Consider the following 16,019-nt stretch of genomic DNA (forward strand, 5'->3'; position numbering starts at 1 on the left):
TGTAATTTTATTTATTTGGGTCTGCTCTTTTTGAGTTAGAGAAAGGTTTATCAAATTTTTTTTTCAAAGAATCAGCTTTGCTTTTTTGATCTTTTTCTATTATTCTTCCAGTCTCTATATCATTTATTCCTGTTCTGATCTTATTTCTTTCCTTCTACTGATTTTGAGTTTGATTGGTTATTGCTTTTCTAGGACCTTAAGGTGCATCATTAGCTGTTTGAGATTTGCTTTTTTTTTTAATGTAGGCATTCATTGCTGTAAATTTCCTTCTGGGTACTGCTTTTGCTTTATCCCACATTTGTATTGGTATGTTCTGTTTCATTTTCATTTGACTCAACAGATTTTTATTTTTTTTTCTGACTTGCAACGAAAAACTGTTTGTTGAAAATATGTTCTTCAGTCTCCATGTGTTTGTATAATTTCTGTACTTGTTGTTGATTTCTAGCTTCATTGTGATCAGAGAAGACACAGGATGTTATTTTAGTTTCTTAAAATTTGTTAAGATTTTGTGGCCTAGTATTTCAGGAAAAAAAAAAAAAAACTCCATGCTCTGATGAAAAGAATATGTACTCTTCAGCCATTGAATGAAATATTCTGCAGATGTCTGTTAAGCCTACTCAACCTGTAGTAAAATTTAGCTCTGATGTTTGTTATTTTTTTTTTGGTCTTAGATGATCTATATATTGTGAGAATGCAGTATTAGAATCATCCACTATAATATTACTGTATTGGGTCTTTCTCTCCCTTTACATCTTGTACTGTTTATTTTATATAATTGGTGCTTCAATGTTTGGTGCATATAAATTTATAATCATTATGTCTTCTTGATGAATTTTTCCCTTGATCAATATATAGTAACCTCCTTTATCTACTGATTTTTGTTTTAAAGTCTATTTTGTTAGATATAAGTATAGCTACTCCTGCTTGCTTTCGAATTCCATTCACATGATTTTCCGTCTGTTATTTGGATGAGATGTCCCCCCAAAAGATAATGGTAGACAATGAAGGAAAGTTCAGATGTGAAATGATTAGATTATCAAAGTTATGACCTAACTGGTAGATCAATACATCTGATGGATTAATAATTTTGTATGGATTACAGATGGTAACTGTAGGCAGGTACGGTGTGACTGGAGGAAGTAGGTCATGGGGAATGTGCCCTTAGTTTCTTGCTCCTGCTCTCCTTTCTACTTCTGGTTGCCATGAGCTGAGCAACTTTCCCCTATCATGATGTTCTGCTTCATCTCAGACCCAGAGCAGTGGAGTTGTCTGACCATGGAAGGACCCTGAAACTAAGCCCCAGATAAACTTTTCTTCTTCTAAGTTGTTGTCAGATATTTTGGTCACAGTGATGAAAAGCTGACTAATATACCATCTTTTCACCTTCTGTCTGAATGTCTTTGCACATAAGGCAAGTTTCTAAGAGACAGGGTATTGTTGGTTCTTATTTTTAATCCAGTCTGTTGGGTTTTTTCTTTTTTCTTTCTTTCTTTCTTTTTTTTCTTTTGCAAGGGGGGAGTACTGGGGATTGATGTACCACTGAGCTACATCCCCAGGGATGTTTTACTTAAGTAAAACTAAGTTGCCAAAGTTGGCCTTGAATTTTTGATCTTCCTGCCTCAGCCTCCTAGTTGCTGGGCTTATCGGTGCGCGCCATCACACTTGGTCTTTTCATCAGAGAATTAATACCATTTATATTTGGTTATTACTGAAAAGTATAGACTTTTCCTGTCATTTTATTGATTTATTTTTTTCTAGTTATTTTTCTTATTCTTTGTTTTTATTCATCTTTTAGGTTTCATAGTTTACTTTATTGGTAATGTTTCATTTCTCATTTGTACATCTACTCTTCTAATGGGATTGATTCTTCCATGTGCTGTCATGATGGTGATTATCTTTCTTCCTCTTTGAGGTGTAAATTTTCCTTAAGCCTCTTTTGTAATGTTGGTCTAGTGGACATGAATTATCTTAGTCTATTTTCTTGGAAGGCTTTTCTTTGTTGATTCTGAAGGATAATGTCGCTGGGCATAGTAATCTTGGTTGACAGTTGCTTTCTTACAGGATTTGAAATGCATCCATCATGTCCTCCTGGCCTTTAGGATTTCTTCTAAGAAATCTGCTGTTAGTTCAATGGGTTTGACTTTAAATGTGACTTTCCCTTCCTCCACCGTGGCAGATCCTCAATGCCTCCAAAGTCAGAGGGGGCAACCAAACCACCAAGTTCTGTGCTGGAGTGGGGGTAAAGGAACTGCAGGACTTGTCATCCTCAATCCTGGTGTCTTTAATCCTGGCTCCTGGGCAAAATCACAGCTATTATTTCTCCAAATCTCAGAGGGCAAACCCCTCTGTCTGTTGACTCCAAAGGGCAGTATCCTATGCTTTTCTCTGCATCAAGACCTACAGAATAGAACTCCCAGCAGGCTTGTGTTCCAGTCACTCCCTTGAGCCAAGACTCTTGAGTCTACCACTGCCCAGCCAACGCAGTAGCATGTCCACAGGGTCCAGGAGATGTGAATATGCTGGGGCTTCTGAACCACAAAGCAGTACAGTTTCAGACAATAGGACCCTTCTCAAGGGGGTTGAAGTGAACTTCTCTAAGGTTAACCTGCTGGGAAGATTCCAGATCTCTTCTTGCTTTAGGCTGTATGTCTGTAGGATATAGATTTCTGCACCATCATGCAACTTTCTCTTTCACTTTTAGAGAGTTCCCATCTCCTGGATGTGGTGCTTCTACCAGGTGCTGGGGTTCTCCATTTCTCTTGCTGTAATTGCTAGTTTATGAATTTCACCAGGTCTTGATCTCTCTGCTGTTGATTTCTGGTACTCACCCACTGTCACTCACCTGCATGTATGGTTGTATGCCTGTTGCTTTAGTCTGTCCTGTGAACAATTTCTGGATGCCTCTATTGCACCATATTGCTCCCTTCTGCAAGTATTTAATGCTTACTCTGCCATATCATGTTCTAGGAACTATTTAGTGTTGGAAAACAACTGCTTTTATTAAGTATGCACTCAGTCAAATCCTCTTATTCATAGCCCTTAGGACTCCAGTGCTCACCTGAGGACATCTCCTTGGTTTCCCCACTAAAAATTGGATGGAATTCAGACCACTTTTCCCAAAGTCAGACTCACAGGCTTCAGATTCTAGTGTACTCTGTGTGTCACAAAACCCTGTTGCCCAAGGCAGAAACTTCTATTGACTTTGACATGCTCATGTTTTTCCTTAACTTCAAACATTCTAAACCTTCTTTCTCTCTTTCCCGAAGAGCTCCTGATTCATCCTTTACCTATCCTATCTCACTATCTCCCCCATAGTTCCTAGCTGATTTCTTTGCCTCTCCCATGAAGACCATGACTTATCTGTCCTTTGCATTTTACTGTGAAACATGCTTGTAATAGTTGGTGGTGACCTAACTTCCCAGCCTGGTTAAGTGGACTTTCATCAGCTGCCCTTGCCTGCTGGACCCATCTCATTTTGTGCCCAATTGTCTTTTTCCGTGAATCCCCTTTTGCATCTTGTCTTTTATATGAAGTTAAGCTCTTTCTAATAGCCTGGGTAGCTGGTCTCTCCATGTTCCCTCTTGCTATGTCATTGTATGTGTGGGCATGCATACATGTGTGTGATATTATATAATGATTTCTTTATATGTCTGTCCTCCTTAAGGTGGGCTCTGTGAAACACAGGCAGTGTCTTTTCTGTTTATATATCTATTACACTATATCTCACATACCCAGTCCTTAGTTTTGTTTAATGAATTAATGAACTAAAATATACCAGTTTGTCACAGGGTTTTCATAGACAGCCTCCAGCCACTTAGTTTAATGACACATGCATGGCATTTCTAATCTTCCTGCAGTTTGCTAGGATATTTCCTGCTGAAGTTTGCATCTGAAGTGTTTCCCAAAGGTCCAGGTAGTGAACACCTGCTCCCTGGGGTGGGGGCTGTTGAGAGGTGTTGGGACCTGGTGGGAGACCACTGGGGGAAGAGGAGGGGGAAGAGCCCTTCCTCTTTCACTTCCATTTGCCTCTCCCAATCATGATGTGTTACTCTGTATCATGTGCTGCTGCATCATGCCACTGGCCAAAGGAATGGGGCCAGTTGATTAAGGACTGAAACCTCTGAAACAGCCAAAATAAACCTATTCTCTCCTCAAGTTAGTTATCTCAGTTTTTTTTAATAATGGAAAACTATCATACTTATAAGCCATCTACCAGATATATCCCCCAAAAAACAGACTGGGAGGCTCCTTTTATACTTTGTCTATCATCTCTTAACAACTCTAATTGCTAAAAGGAACTACAAACTTAGAAAGTTTCAAAGCCCTATCATTCACCTGTTGTGAATGAGTTTCCTTTTTTTTTATATTACTTTCTCATAAAGATCCTCAAGGATATTTTCTAGAAGACACTTGTACATGTCTAACTGGCATTTAAAACTGTTTGGGTGCAACATGCCCTTTCAAAATCAAACAGACATGCATGTGTTGCTCATATCTATATAATGCCAGTCACACAGATGATGATGATGAAACTTGTACTGTGCTCAGTCTGTGCTGGGCACTGTAGTAAATGCTTTAGATTGATTACATCATCTATTTCTATATAGTATCTCTATTTGGTTGATGAGGAAAGCAAGCAAAAAAGAGCAATTTGCCCATAAAAAATTAATTTGTCCATAGAAATCAGAGATAGTAAGGGGCAGCCAATAGGCAAATCCAGGTGTCCTATTCCAGAGCATATACTTAATAACATATGGAAATTAATAAGAGTACACATCTAAGAGTAGACTCTTAAGTCTACTTTTCTTCACTGAGCAGATACTGAAAGTTGAATTTGTGAGACATTGTATTTCTGCTTATTCTGTGAACAGAATTATCAGTTTCCTTGGGTAATGTGCTCTTTTTTGTTTTTATTTTTTAAAATTCTAACACATGTTTTTAGAAGGCACAACTTCTTCATGCAATGAATTTGAAACATTATAGTGATTTCTCACCTAGGAATAATGATGATAACCTTTCTCTCTTGACTGCTACAGATTCCTTGAATTTTTTGACAAAGTTTTATTTTGATTGGACTACTGAGGAAAATTGCTATACAAACCACCAGCCTAGTAATTGGCAGTTCTCTTGGTGTCACAGTGATTTATGTAAAATGGAAATTTTTATTTAAAATGCATAATCTATGACAATGGCCTCAGAAACAGCACTTCACTTTGGGACCTGTCTGTGCTTTGAAATCCTAATGAGGACAGTATGCAGTGCTCCTGCAGGCAGGTTTAATTGATTGGAGAAGTGAATTTTCTCCTAGCAACAATATTCCCCCCACCAAATTTAAGTCAAAAGCTAGCTTGAAAGTAGAGCAATGTTTTGTAAGTACCCATCATCATATAAAGCATTATAGACTCATATTTTCTAATTGGAGAATTATAATAGTATCTGCTTTACAAGGTAACCAAATAGGTAAGATCAGATGAAATCATCAAATTGTACTAACCCTCTCTTTACCAAAGCTAAACATTTCAACTTGGACCCATCAGGTAATTAATTACTTTGGGATACCTTAGACTCTTGGTTTTGAAATCAGCTCATTAGATGATTTAAAATGAGAAACAAATTTGAATAAAAGATGATCACTGTCTGTCTTTTATGTAATTGGAAGATGTAAAATGAGGACATTTTTCTCTTTCAGCCTTGCCTTACACCCAGATAAAACTCTCATTGCAACTGGCCAAGTTGGGAAGGAGCCATATATTTGCATATGGGATTCCTATAATGTCCAGACTGTGTCTATTCTCAAAGATGTTCACACACATGGAGTTGCCTGCTTGGCTTTCGACTCAGATGGACAGGTGTGTATCTTTCTCTGTTTATGTTTTCCTTAATTACTTTTTACAATTCACCTAAAATTAGAAGGCAGATAGCCAACCTTTGCTGGCTTCTCTTGGCAGCCTTCCTCCTTGAATTCCTCGCAGCTTTGACCCTTTTGCAAGCTCGTTGTACTGACATCAAGCTCTGAGTAAGCACCAGTGTTGGTTCCCCCAGTCCCATTGTCTGGTTTGAAAAAAATCCCCATAGAAGAAGTCATGAGCTTATGAAGGTAGGCCCACCATGATTCAGCAATTCCATTTTGACATCCATTGTAGCTTCCCCCTTAGAATAAGGACTGGACCAAGCCATTTTTGCAGACCTCAAGTCCTGAGCATCATGTGCTACCCCTTGGTTTCAGAAGGTAACATCGCTTAATAATCCACTGAGAAGATTCTCTTTGACTCTTTACCTTGAGGTCATTTCTGACTCCTTCTTCCCACCACTCCCAATTCGATCAGTCATCAATTCCTGCGTATTTGTAAATTTCAAGTTTCTTTACAATAACTCTGACATTCATTCTCACTGCCACTGCCCACTAAGTTCCAAATTGGAGCCATGTCCAATTTAAGTAACTTCTGGTTCCCTCTTAGTTTCTTGATAACGCTTTTCATCAACTGAAGGAAGCGTTGAACCATTCTTGAAAACCAGTACAATCTCAGGGTACCATTGAATGAATTCCACACTTTGTAGATGGGCCTTCTAGGTTAGCTCCAAGTTCCAAAATAATCAAATTGGACAAGTTAGTAAGATTCCTCTGCCAGGTCTTGTGCTTTGCTTACTTGCGTGGCCCCTTGAAGAGAACCATTCTTTGAAGACACTTCAAGGGTCCTTGTGAAACCTTCCCAGTCTCTACAACAAAGATATCCCCCCTTCACTGGATCTATAGCAACACTTGCCAGAAAAGATGTTAATATGTTACAGTAAAGGATGGAAACAGGTCATTCCTGGCTGCCACTGCATGTGCCTTCCTGCTAAGGCTGTGCTTCTCCATGTGCCTTTGCCACCCTTCCTTTGTCTTTATCATCTTATGTCAGTTAATTCCTTCAATTCAGTCTTTGGTAAATTTTGGACTTGGTTTTGTAAATCAGTGCCATGAAATGATCTGGGATATTATTCACAGAAGCTTGACAACTAGGAGTTTATAGAAAATTCAGTAATTATAGGAATTGACCAGGTTTGACTTCTTTTTAAATAATTCACATTTACTTGGTGTTTTCTGCTAGTTTAGTCATTATTCAGTCAAACTTAGTCGTTATTTCTTTCTAGCGCTAGATTTATTATATATGTAGGCCCCTGACATATGTGATTTTAATTTTACTAGTTGGTAACCTCATTCAGTTTTGTCAGAATGATGCATACATGCCACATCTAAAGAGCAGTGGCGGCTGGGTAGTGATAATTTGTTCAGGCTTGCAGTTTTATTGACTTCCTGATTAAATTGAACGAATGTGTCAGGATGCATATATATGTATAAGTGTAAATTTGTGCTTCTATGTGTATCTATATGCACATTCTCTAATCTCATTACTTCAAGCAAACATCTAAAATTTGTTCTGAAATATAACAAGAAAATGTAATGCAGTGGAGGGTGATCCATCTTTAACTATTAGTTCTTGGTACATGTTATTTCATTTAGAATCCCAGCTATTCCCTTAGGGGCTTTATTTTGAAGGGTGGGATGGGGTGGATTGTGGATAGGCAACTGTCAATTGAGAAAAATAACCTCTTATTTGTTTACAATTATGGATTTCACGGCTTGTTGATGCCTATTGCTTCAGGTCTGCTATATTCCCTGGACAGAGTTCACTGGAACCAAATGATATTTAGAAAACAATAAACGGCCCATTAGTTTACAATTGACAAAAGGCAATAGAAATGCTCATCTAGGGGTAAGTGGTTCAGTGGTAGAGCACTTGCCTAGCATGTGTGAGGCACTGTGTTCGATTCTCAGCACCACATATAAATAAATTAAATAACGGTCTATCAACAACCAAAAAAAAAAAAAAATTAAAAACAAAAAAATGCTTTTGTAGGTAACTATAGGACCTGTCACTACAAATGAACAAAATCCATTTCTTTTGACTTTTTTTTCATTCAAATAAGAATCTTACCTTTCCCATGTTTAGCTGCCTTTTTTTTTTATTACTAAAAACTGAGTGGAATTCACCCATTCTAATTTTCTTATATGGATAAAAGCACAATCACATCTTATTTCCATTGCTGGAAACCTAGATGAAAAATTACAGCAGAAACCTTTCTTAAGGACATGTTTTAAAATCTCTGAGGTTCCCTAGGTCTGACATTAAGATTTTAAACTAAAAAAAAAATTAAAAATCTAACCCTTGCCTTCAAGTTCAGGTCCTATAACTTCTGCTGATCTTTCAGGACCTCATGAGAGTTTGAATATGTTTTTCCTTTTTTTCAAAAGGACATATGAGCAGTGGCTTTTAGTTTTTTAAAATTTTGGTACCTACTAATGGAAGTCATGTATTATAATACCGTTTGCTCTGTGTTTAGAATGGATTTCAAGAAATCAATTTATAAGAAATTCAATGCCTATCCTATAGGAAGAAATCACTATTTGTTGAAAGTAAACATGAGTAATAGGAAATCTTCACATCACTTTCAGATATTAAATTATTCTTTTTTTTTTTTTTTTTTTTTTTTTTTAGCGTTTAGCCTCTGTGGGATTGGATGCCAAAAACACTGTCTGCATTTGGGATTGGAGGAAGGGAAAACTTCTGGCCTCAGCCACTGGCCATTCCGACCGGGTAAGACCTTTGTTAGATCAAACTATGCAGTTTTCAAAACTGCAGCATGATTGTGATACTGCTTCTCAGATTAGTATATTTCTAAAAAATAAATGTGTTACATGTAGGTTTTTCCCCCTACAAAGTCAACTTATAAACATACTATTTCTTTTTTACTAATGATGTAGTGTGCTACGTTAGCATCATTGCTTCTAGAGATCACATACTTTGAATTTCTACTGCTTTTCATAGATGAAGAAACTTTTTAAAATCTGTTTTTTCTTTAGTTGTATATAGACTCAATGCCTTTGTTTGTTTTTATGTGGTACTGGATTGAACCCAGTGCCTCATAAGTTGCGAGGCAAGTGCTCTACCACTGAGCTACAACTCCAGCCCTAAAGCAAATTTTTGATGCTGGCACTTGACTTCTTCCTAAAATCAAAATAGAATTAAAATGTAAATTATATATGTAGTTTAGATGTATTCATTTAGACATGGAAATAATTGCTAGAAATATTCATGATTATAAGGGTATGCATTTTAATTTTAAATGACTGTAATGACAATTTTGTGATTGTTATATTTGAGAATGTTGAATGCACACTGTGGCCTGATTACCATTCATATTGAAGTCAGTGTGATGAGAAATGATAATTCCATGTAGTCATAGCTGGCAAGGTAAAGAATGGAGCAGCTATATGCACACAATTGGTCAGAATTCAAATTTCTCCAGTGTCTTGCATACTTGAATAATTCGACTCCTTTCTTGTCTTGCTTTCTACTTTAAAAGAAAAATGAACTTGCATGAATATCTTACCTTGAATTTCTAGTTGTTTTGTGTTTCTATACAATATAATTATCTTTCTATATAGAATGAGGCCATAATTAAACTTTAAGTTCATTATCTCTTGCATAATTGGAATTCTGAAAATTTTTTGTAAGAATGTTTTGTTCATCCGGAGACGTGTAGTTATGAAGGGACTTCACAGCTGTTGCAAATTCCTCTCCAGGAACAGGTCTTCACAAAACCTAGCAGTGACAAGCAATATAATTTAAGTGTTGAAAAAGGACTGGGGCCCCTTTGATTCAGTGGATCCCAACCCTAGCTGCATGTAGAATCCTCTAGAGAGATTGCACTGCATAGTAACAAAAGGACTTTACCCTCAAGGATTTGAGTTTTTTTTCTCTTTCAGTGCTGGGGTTTGAACCCAGGACCTTGTGTATGCTGGACAAGCACTGTCCCACTGAGTTTTTCCCCTGGCCCCAGGGATCTAAGTTTATTAGATACTTAGTACTTAATGAAATATTTAGGTTAAAATATTTCAGTTCTTGAGTTTGGTTGTTACTTTTCCTGCTCATACTATGATCCTATCATACATATCTTGCAAGTTGTGGTGGACTGGATTAATACATGAACAGCCAGTGATTCCCAAAAGTAGACTTGAGACCCAGTACACAGGATTGGAATGCCCTAACCAACTCTGATGAAAACATACTTCATGTAATTTCTAAGTAATTCTGAAATTACTACTTCTAATTCTGCATCATTTAAAACAGCCTGATCTAATATACTACATTAGTCTGGTTTAATATACTATATGTTAGACTTTTGGACCTATTGCCTTGGAAAAAAATGTTGTAAATGCTTATAACCAGTAAAATATCCTTACTTAGAAAAATGGCCTGATGTGTAGACCTTTGTATACAAACTTTCTATACCTTTGCATATATAAAGTGCTTTTAGTGTGTTGTTAAATTCCTGTTAAACTAAATTTGGCCTGACCCTGTCTCCATGTCTTAAGTCCCTACCAATCTACAAACCAAAAGCCTAACTTAGAAGTGTACTTTACAAATAACTGAGGCTCAGCCTATCATAGCAGCTGAGCTTCAGTGAATTGCAGGCTGCCAACCGAGCAGACCATGCGTAAATGAGGCAAATGCCAAGCTCTAGCACCATCTGAGCTATTGGTACCTGACTCATGTGTCCTGCCTGCATATGTTTCAGGGTGGAGCTCCTGAATCTATGCTGGTCCTGAGGGCTGCCCAGTTTGCAAAGACTTCTGTTCAGTTAAATTTAATTTCTATAAGTTGCTGCTTTAAACATGTCACGTGACCAGCTTATCTGATCTCAATGACCGTCCTTTTTGCTCAGTTATATTTTCCAAATGGGGGTAGATTGTAAAAAGTGCAGTGTTAGTCTAGTGAGAAATGAGTCCAGATTGCTTTAATGAAATACCTTACACTGTCCCTAGGCCCTGTTAATTTGTAACATATAGTTTGTTCTTTATTACTGATGTCTTTATTATTGGTGCCAGTATGACTTATTGGTTGCTTATGATTAACTTCAAGATTATTTTAGTCACTAAAATACTTAATATATTACATTTATATAATAGTGCTTTATAACCTGCAAAGTGATTTCATTTACATTATCTTAACTGATTTTATATATATATATATATATTTTTTTTTAGATGTTGATAGACCTTTATTTTATTCATTTATTTATATATGGTGCTGAGAATCAATCCCAGAGCCTCACACATGCTAGGCAAGCATTCTATCACTGAGCCACAACCCCAGCCCATCTTAAGTTATAACCAAACTGAGGTAGAATTATCCATTTTGGAGACAATGAAGTTAAGGTTAGAGATGCTGGAACTGAGCTCAAATAGGGAAAATGAATCCTTGGACCAAATCCTTTTTCTTTAGTGCATTTTCTGGAGTCCATATTTGCCCCTTTCTAGGTGATGACAAGCTAGTGGCTTAGGTTCCTTCGCTTGTCTAGACTTTGTCCTTGACAATTGTTCCCTTCCCCTTCTGAGTACTTCACAGAATGTGGTCCATGGACCACCTGCATCAGAATCTCCTGGAGACTGTTTAAAAGTTCAGGTTCTTGGACTCTATTCCAAAACCGCCTAATGAGAGTGTCTTGAATGAATCCTAGAAAAACATATTTTAAACAGTCAGGATAGACACATTTGACTTTCAGTGTTGGTGGACCTCTCTTCCCTGTCTCCAAAATGGAAATGGAACTCCCTGTGACTCTCTGGTAGCTTTTAAAGAATGACAAATAAGATTAGCTCCTGTGTTTTCAGTTCCTTAGAGAATTGGAAATGTGAGTATTTTGGGTCAAATTAAAATGAAGGTTTAAAGGACTATTTTAGGTGGGCTAATTAGTGTCAGATAACTAACTTTGTCTCACATTCTGTGATGATTAGAAGATGTTGGCCACATTAAGTTGTAGTTGACAAAAATTTTCCTAGCTAAAAGGAAGCATTTTATAATTCTTTTAATTTTTATTCAAAAACTGTCTCCAACGTGTTTTATCTGCACTGCAAATAAAGGTAGAAATTTGATTTAAAAATTACCCTAAATCATGAGAATTTGTTTACCCCAGATGAACAAAAATAAAATAGGATACTAGTTCCAGTGCTGGGGTTAATTACCTTTTATTCAGGCCAAAGGTAAGTAGACACGAGGTGGTGAAGAGTTAGCTGTACCTGACTTGTTCCCAAAGCTGAATCCCAGTGTTCCATTCTGTGCAGGTTACGTTGTACTCTGAGTGTTTTAGGATAGATACCAGCAGTTGTACTGGTTTCCAGAAGAAGATAGAAACACATAAAATGACCAATTTTTTTTTTGACAGATTTTTGATATTTCCTGGGATCCATATCAGCCAAACAGAGTGGTTAGCTGTGGAGTAAAGCATATAAAGGTAAAGTAGTTATTAAACAAATTTTTTATACCTTGTATGAAAAGAAATTTAGGTGTCAATATAATTGGGGATTGAGAGACTGCTTGACTTTACTTTTTTTCCTTAAACTTGAAGCCCTTTTACCTGTTCCCCTGATCCTGAAGCAATCCAGCGTCAGCTGATAATGCTCTTTCAGAAATACAAAGTCATGATAATCAAGTGAAACACTCAGCAGGAAGCTGAGAAAGAAACTTTGTTAATTAAATACTCAACTGGATACTTCTGATACTTCTAGGATGTTTTAAAATAGCTGCACTTTTTAATGTTATGAATTAAGTTTTTATATTATAATGAATGTTTACTGATATTGCTCGTTGAATCTTTGACACATTGGTGTGTTTTCTTAGGTGTTTAACATAGGGATACAATACAGTCTTTCCTAAGCCATTGGTGTTTTTTTTTAACCTTTTGAACTTTATTTATTTATTATTTTATGTGGTGCTAAGGATTGAACCCAGTGCCTCACACATGCTAGGCAAGTGCTCTACCACTGAGTCACAACCCCAGCCTCTAAGCCATTGGTTTTTAAAAATTTTGCAGTATTGGAGATCAAACCTAGGGCCTTGTACATGCAACATAAGTGCTATACCATTAAGCTACATCCCCAGCCCAGGCCATTGGTTTTTAAATGCCTCCTGCCTTCCTCTAGACTATACAGGCTGAACCTGCCTCCTACAAGGCCCACATTTGCTTCTTTTTGTTTTGTTATACAGCTAACAAAATTAATACCAACAACATACTCTGCTTTCACATAACAAAAATTTCTCCTGAACTCTGGGGTATGGTGCAGGATCTTCTGTCTATAATGTTGTAGATGATATAAATTCAAGTCCATAAATAAGAGTATAAAAATCGCCCTGGTGAATGGAGCATGTCTGAATCTCTGTTAATACAAAAATGGTACTTTTCTATATGAATCGAGTAGATCCTGTCATTCCTCCAAACTGCCATTCTTGTTTCATCACATTCCCAACTTTTCCCTAGTGTACATTATTTATATGCAGGATTTCCCTTGACACAAGTACCAGTAACACATGGACCTAGAAAACTTATAAGGAGAAGCAAACGTTATTGTATTATTATAATAACAGCCATTTCTCTGAGGTCAAAATATCTAAAGATCACACAAATTTATATTATCCTGTTATGAAAAGACTCTAAGCCCTATCACTCTATTCCAAATGAATGGGGTGGGAAGTATGCAGAAAAAAGTACATCTCCCTTTAATCTTCTTCCTACAGCTAAAGTTTAGATCATATAATCTATCAGAGGGGGTAAAAATCTTGTGGGTTAGTTACAGATAAATGCAGCCACACTGTTATCACAAGAAATTTTGGTAATAATTGTTGTAGTGTGCTTTTTAAAGGTATAAGATGTTCTACCAAGACCTTAAGGCTTCATAAACATTTTAAGTTCTTGTGCAAAGACCTCATCTTCAACCTGAGAAGATGTCTGCTGGCATGCACTTTGCTTTAGTGGCTTTAGTGGCAGATGGAAGCTCCTTCCCCTATGCTTTGTACAGTACACCTGAAAGACTAAAAATCTTGTGCCATTTAATAAATTGCCGCAGTCTGGCTGGGCACAAAATCACGAGCCACTCACAGCTTTGTAGATTCAAACAGCAATTCTTTATTCCCGATCTCACACCGACACTCTACAATCACGTTCTGGGGAAATCCACGTTCTGGGGAAATCCACGTTCTCTGCACAAATACTCTCTGAATCCCGTGAGAACTCAACGGGAGCTACAGGAGGGGGCACGCCTGAGGCAGCAGGATACGCCCTATTCCCAGCAGGGTACACCTTAAACCTGGAACCGCCCTAAACCCAAGGAGAGCCCTAAACCCTGATCCGCCCTAAACCCGGATCCGCCCTGGTCCTTGAGCAAGGTCACCTTACATGCAATGTCACTGCAAAATGTCCAAGGCAAGTCCATTTTACCACGAGTCCTTCCTCTAAGCAACATGGGATACGCTAGCAAGGAAATTGTCATACCTACTTGGCTAATGGCTCTCAGCAATAAATACTTGCTGAGTTTGAACTATGTGAAAGAGCAAGCACAGACCCTGTTTTCAGTAACTTGAAGTTTAGAGGTTAAAATTTTGGAACAGAACATCCTGTAAGAAAGGCAAAACCCCAAACCCCCCGGGGTATAAAGGAGATCCCATATGGTATGAGGTACATTGTTCTGGAGCCTTGGTAGGAAGCAGAGGCCAGGGAGGTTTTCCCTTTAAGTCAGGATGTTAGGGAGGCTTTGGTCACCCATGGAGTCATGGCACTGGGGAGCCAGGAAGGTCCTTGGCTCTTGATGTGTGCCAAGATTACCAATGGTTGCATCATTGAAGAACTTCTTTATGTAGTTTGCTTTCCATGAGAACCATTGTTTTGAAAGATTTTTGGCACAAAATAGTCATTAAAGAATAGTTCCCTTAGCAACCTTTTATTAATCAAAGATGTGTCTCTGCAGCATGAGTTTCTGATCAGCCAAAGATAGGAAGAAGCACTGAGTTGTTTTTCAAGTACAGTAGTAAAGAATCATGAGGTCATGATGAGCTGATTTCCATTAGGCTCTGGTGGTTTCCTGGGTATCTGGGTGCCACAGTCCAACCTTCACTGTCCAATCTTCTTCCACAGGAAGCTGAGACCCAGGAGGGTACTTGATTTTGAACCCTGATTCTGTTTCTCTTTCTTCACCCTGGTCAAGCTATTTAATCTCCGTGAAGCTGACTTTCTTCCTCTCCTCACCACCAAATATGGGGATTGCTACCTCCTGAATTCATTAAGTTGCATTAAAGAGTGTATGGTACCAGTAGGGGCACAACCATGTTAATGTTTCCTTATTTCCTAGGATCACAGAAATGGTGGCAGAGAGATTTAAACACATCCTTTGGCTCCCTTTGTAGAATTCCTCCTACTGAGCAATTCTCTCCTTAATGGTCTATCTTGGCTTAACTTTTCTCCAAAACATAACATTAATTGGGTTCTAACTAGATGAGCTGTTTAATTGAAAGAATTCTCCAGCTTCCTCCCTATTTCTTTCCATCCTTGGTTAACTCTTTTAGTTCTAAACACACAGATAAAATTCTGGAACTTTATTTGAAAGTACTATGCTGGAAAAAAAAATATCCTGGAAATAATGTCCTGGAAAACAGTAGCATTGGCATCATTCAATCCCCATCAAAAAGACTATCCTGTTTTCCACTTATCCTGTTTAGTTATTGTAGCAGATTTAAGCATTTTTTTTCCTAAGCAAAAAAATGAGCATCTTTACCTCAAATGGAAGAATCTGCAAATGTCCACCCAGAAAGCCTTTATGAATTTTATTTAGAAATACAGAACAAATTTAAGCAGGCTTTGATAAGTTGTCTTCACTACCTATATTCTATATTTGGGTTCCAGAATTCCTCCACATTTTCTCCCTCCCCAACCTGTGTTAACATTGAGTGAATGATTTTAGTCACAAGTTGGGTACAAAATCTTTGCACTTCAGGAGAACATTTTTATGTGAAGATTTTGTAGCTAGGGTAAAAAATCCTTCCTGGTTTTTCTGTGTTTGGCAAACAGGCAAATTACAACTATCCGAAGCGAATGCTTGCAAAACAGTAACAGTTGAGCATCATCTGCTTCATTGGTTTTACAGCAAA

General features: G+C 37.5%; 1 protein-coding gene across 2 annotated transcripts in view; it reads left to right on the forward strand.

Annotated features, from left to right (window-relative positions):
- Nucleotides 1–16,019, forward strand: part of Eml6 (EMAP like 6) — a 269,171-nt gene that overhangs the window by 106,605 nt on the left and 146,547 nt on the right. For both annotated transcript variants that reach the window (XM_076832837.2, XM_076832835.2), the window contains exons 2-4: nt 5,690–5,849; nt 8,541–8,639; nt 12,268–12,336. In XM_076832837.2, coding sequence (XP_076688952.2) covers nt 5,690–5,849; nt 8,541–8,639; nt 12,268–12,336 — 328 coding nt within the window. The remainder of the gene's footprint in view (nt 1–5,689; nt 5,850–8,540; nt 8,640–12,267; nt 12,337–16,019) is intronic.

Source organism: Callospermophilus lateralis, chromosome 14, assembly GCF_048772815.1.
Source record: "Callospermophilus lateralis isolate mCalLat2 chromosome 14, mCalLat2.hap1, whole genome shotgun sequence".
Classification (NCBI taxonomy): Eukaryota; Metazoa; Chordata; class Mammalia; order Rodentia; family Sciuridae; genus Callospermophilus; species Callospermophilus lateralis.